General features: G+C 57.4%; 1 protein-coding gene across 1 annotated transcript in view; it reads left to right on the top strand.

The window, feature by feature from the left end:
- LOC122547450 (sodium-coupled neutral amino acid transporter 5-like) overlaps positions 1-3562 on the top strand; it is a 6385-nt gene extending 2823 nt beyond the window's left edge. The window contains exon 3 of the mRNA XM_043686071.1: positions 1429-3562. Within this exon, the coding sequence (XP_043542006.1) occupies positions 1429-1536 (108 nt within the window). The 3' untranslated portion in view covers positions 1537-3562. The remainder of the gene's footprint in view (positions 1-1428) is intronic.
- Positions 3563-4040: the final 478 nt, after the last annotated feature.

The following is a 4040-nucleotide window of genomic DNA, read 5'->3' as shown; positions in this document are numbered from 1 at the left end:
GCACTGACCCTCTGACAGTGCCCACTCCCTCAGCACTGACCCTCTGACAGTGCCCACTCCCTCAGCACTGACCCTCTGACAGTGCCCACTCCCTCAGCACTGACCCTCTGACAGTGCCCACTCCCTCAGCACTGACCCTCTGACAGTGCCCACTCCCTCAGCACTGACCCTCTGACAGTGCCCACTCCCTCAGCACTGACCCTCTGACAGTGCCCACTCCCTCAGCACTGACCCTCTGACAGTGCCCACTCCCTCAGCACTGACCCTCTGACAGTGCCCACTCCCTCAGCACTGACCCTCTGACAGTGCCCACTCCCTCAGCACTGACCCTCTGACAGTGCCCACTCCCTCAGCACTGACCCTCTGACAGTGCCCACTCCCTCAGCACTGACCCTCTGACAGTGCCCACTCCCTCGGCACTGACCCTCTGACAGTGCCCACTCCCTCAGCATTGACCCTCTGACAGTGCCCACTCCCTCAGCATTGACCCTCCGACAGTGTACGGTGCTCCCTCGGCACTGACCCTCCGACAGTGCTCCCTCGGCACTGACCCTCCGACAGTGTACGGTGCTCCCTTGGCACTGACCCTCTGACAGTGCTCCCTCGGCATTGACCCTCCGACAGTGCTCCCTCGGCACTGACCCTCTGACGGTGTACGGTGCTCCCTCGGCATTGACCCTCCGACAGTGCTCCCTCGGCACTGACCCTCTGACAGTGTATGGTGCTCCCTCGGCATTGACCCTCTGACAGTGTACGGTGCTCCCTCGGCACTGACCCTCTGACAGTGCTCCCACAGCATTGACCCTCCGATAGTGCTTCCTCGGCACTGACCCTCTGACAGTGCTCCCTCGGCACTGACCCTCCGACAGTGTACGGTGCTCCCCCAGCACTGACCCTCCGACAGTGTGCGGTGCACCCTCGGCACTGACCCTCCGACAGTGTACGGTGCTCCCCCAGCACTGACCCTCCGACAGTGTACGGTGCTCCCTCGGCACTGACCCTCTGACAGTGTACGGTGCTCCCCCAGCACTGACCCTCCGACAGTGTGCGGTTCACCCTCGGCACTGACCCTCCGACAGTGTACGGTGCTCCCTCGGCACTGACCCTCCGACAGTGTATGGTGCTCCCCCAGCACTGACCCTCCGACAGTGTATGGTGCTCCCCCAGCACTGACCCTCCAACAGTGTGCGGTGCACCCTCGGCACTGACCCTCCGACAGTGCGGTGCAGGGAGGCGAAGTGGCATGGAAAACGGTGGGCGGTTGGGGTCGAGGTGGGGGCTAGAATTGCGCCGACGCCCCGTCGCGATTGGCCTCGGTGACCCTACCCGTCGCGAGCGTCCCGTCCTGCGCTGGCTGGTGCTTGGCTCCCAGTGGTAACACGCAACTCTTCCCCAAACCCTTGTCCGCCCTTCCTCCTCTCTCCACAGGCTGCTAGCTTTGCCGCGATCGGACTGATCTTCATGGTGATGAGTTTAAGCTTCATCTTTAGGGAATGGACAAGCGGCAATGGGGGGAGCGGTGTCGGTGGGCACTAGTCCAGCACCCTCCACAGGCAGTGCATCACTCCCAGTCCATTCACCCAACTCCCTTGGCCCCATCTATGTCTTTCCCACATCTTCCCCCTTCCCCTCACCTCTTTGGTTCATGCTGGCAAGTGAGTGGTGAACGCATCCAGGAGGAGGAATCTTTCCGTCTGATACGTGTCAACATTGCCCTCCCCCCCCTCCAAACCCCATCATCACTCCCCACGGGCCCCCTCTCTGTCCGGGAGCAGTCCATGCCTTCCTCCTCAGGCGGATGGTCAATTGTAAGGATAAACCCCCCTCATCGAGTGGCGCATTCAGCGAAGGAAATCTACCCGTCTTACCCCGTCCTGGACCTACACATGACTCCGGGCGCCGCTGCCGGGCAGTGGTTCACTCCTAACTTCGTTGGACAAATCACCGACCCGGCCCGTGGTGGACCCTTGTTGTTAGAGGTCGCGATTGCGTTCGGAGGGCCTTGCCTGCGATTGGATTTCCTGCCCCCCCCCGCCACTCCGCCTAGTAATTCACGGAACCCTGGGTGAAATCACATCGGAAGCTTTTCATTCAGGGGCACCCTCTGCGAGGCTGGGGGAGCTCCAGGATTCTGACTCGGTGGCATCGGAGCAACAGCCGGTAGCATTCCAAGCTGGGACGTGGAACAGGAGTTTGGTGGTTCCACTCCCCGCATCTGCCGTCCTTCTAGGGCTGGTGGGCCTGGAAAATCTTGGTAGTGGACGAAGGGAGTTTTGGAGCTCATTCCCAATCAAGTCCGTCCGTGCGTCCGGTACTGCAGCGGGTGAGGTGCGCTCGACTGTTTACTTCTGACCCCCCGACTCCCTAGCTAAGCTGGGAGGGAGTCGGTACAGCGATTCCTCAGCCCTCCTAGCTGTGTGGGGGTGGGGGTAATGCGTGGAAAATTTCCCCCTTCCTGAAGGCCATTAGGACCAGATTCCGTACACAATGCACATCTTGTCAGCGTCTGGAGAGAGGGAGAGGCGAGACCCGTTTCCTCCCGGTGACGCCCACAAGAATGGGTGCCCGCTTCCAGGATGGTTAGAAATACAATGGCAGCTGGAGGAGATCAATTCTGTGCTGCTTTCGGAGGGATAGTTGCTGCAATGGTTTCAGAGACGGTGAAGTAGCTAAGCACTTGGGTTTTACTGAGGTCCAATCGCGGCTGCGTCGCACCTCCGTGCCTCTGTACTTTCACCCTTCTCTCACCCTCTGCCACCTTCCTCCCGAAAGCTTGCCTTCCAGGCCGGTCGTGTCAATTGCCAGTCCGAAACGGCGCGGGTCAGCTCAGTGGGGTCCCTTCCAGACACGCACAATAGGATTTAGAGTAGGCCACTCGGCCCCCCAGGTCTGCTCTGCCATGCTATACAATCATGGCTTATCCTGCAACTCAGTCCCCTGCTTTCTCCCACCACCCCCACCCCCTCCTTTGATCCCTTTAGCCCCCAGAGCTAAATCTGAATCCTTCTCAACATTTAGTCCCCGACCACTCTCTGTGACAGAGAATTCCCCAGACTCCCAAACACGCTGAGTGAAGAAATGTCTCCTTCACTTCTGTGCTACATCACTTAAACCGTGAATAGCAACAGAATTGTAAAAACGGTGCTGGGATATTATCATGCAAGTTTACCTTGCTGAATATTTTTTATTTAGGAGTACGTTAAAAATATTGACGTAATTATTTGCCATGTGACTAAATGAAAGCAAGTGTACCCTCCATGTCTTTAATGCAGGCTTGTGGAATCACACAGGACAGCAGAGGCCCTTTGAGGTTGACCACTTTAAAGACACTACCACCTACACTAGTCCCATGTTCCCTCACTCGGGCCCTCAGCTTTCAATGTTATGACAGCTATGCGTAGCATTATTTTAGAGATTCCTAACATTTGCTGAAATCACGGTACCTTTCGATGCTTGGTGCTGATTAGATTAGGTTCCCTACAGCATGGAAACAGGCCCTTCGGCCCAACAAGTCCCTCCAAAGAGTGACCCACTCCCCTACCCTATATTTACCCCTGACTAATGCACCTAACACTATGGGTAATTTAGCGTGGCCAGTCCACCTGACCTACACGTCTTTGTGACTGTGGGAGGAAACCGGGAGCACACCGACGCAGACACGGGGAGAATGTGCAAACTCCGCACAGACAGTCACCTGAGGCAGGAATCGAACCCAGGTCCCTGGCGCTGTGAGGCAGCAGTGCTAACCACTGAGCCACCGTGCTGCCTGGCTAGAACGTACGTTCGTCAAAATTATGTGAGCCAGATAATACTGTGTGGGATCTATCAGGCAACAGAACCCCAACTGTCTTACTCTACATCCTCACGCTTCCAGATACTTGGTGAACACGTACTGTAACTAGAGTTGTAAAGACTTCAAGGCACTCCACTCTTTAGACCCACACACGGTTGGGGGGGGGGGGGAGCAGGCAACTTTTCGACTCTCCGGGTTGTACATCCCCCACCCCGTCTGTCTACTTCCACGGCTGTTAATGTTTCGT

The sequence above is a fragment of the Chiloscyllium plagiosum genome, unplaced genomic scaffold (assembly GCF_004010195.1).
Source record: "Chiloscyllium plagiosum isolate BGI_BamShark_2017 unplaced genomic scaffold, ASM401019v2 scaf_5234, whole genome shotgun sequence".
Lineage (NCBI taxonomy): Eukaryota > Metazoa > Chordata > Chondrichthyes > Orectolobiformes > Hemiscylliidae > Chiloscyllium > Chiloscyllium plagiosum.
This window is presented reverse-complemented; position numbering and strand designations above follow the sequence as displayed.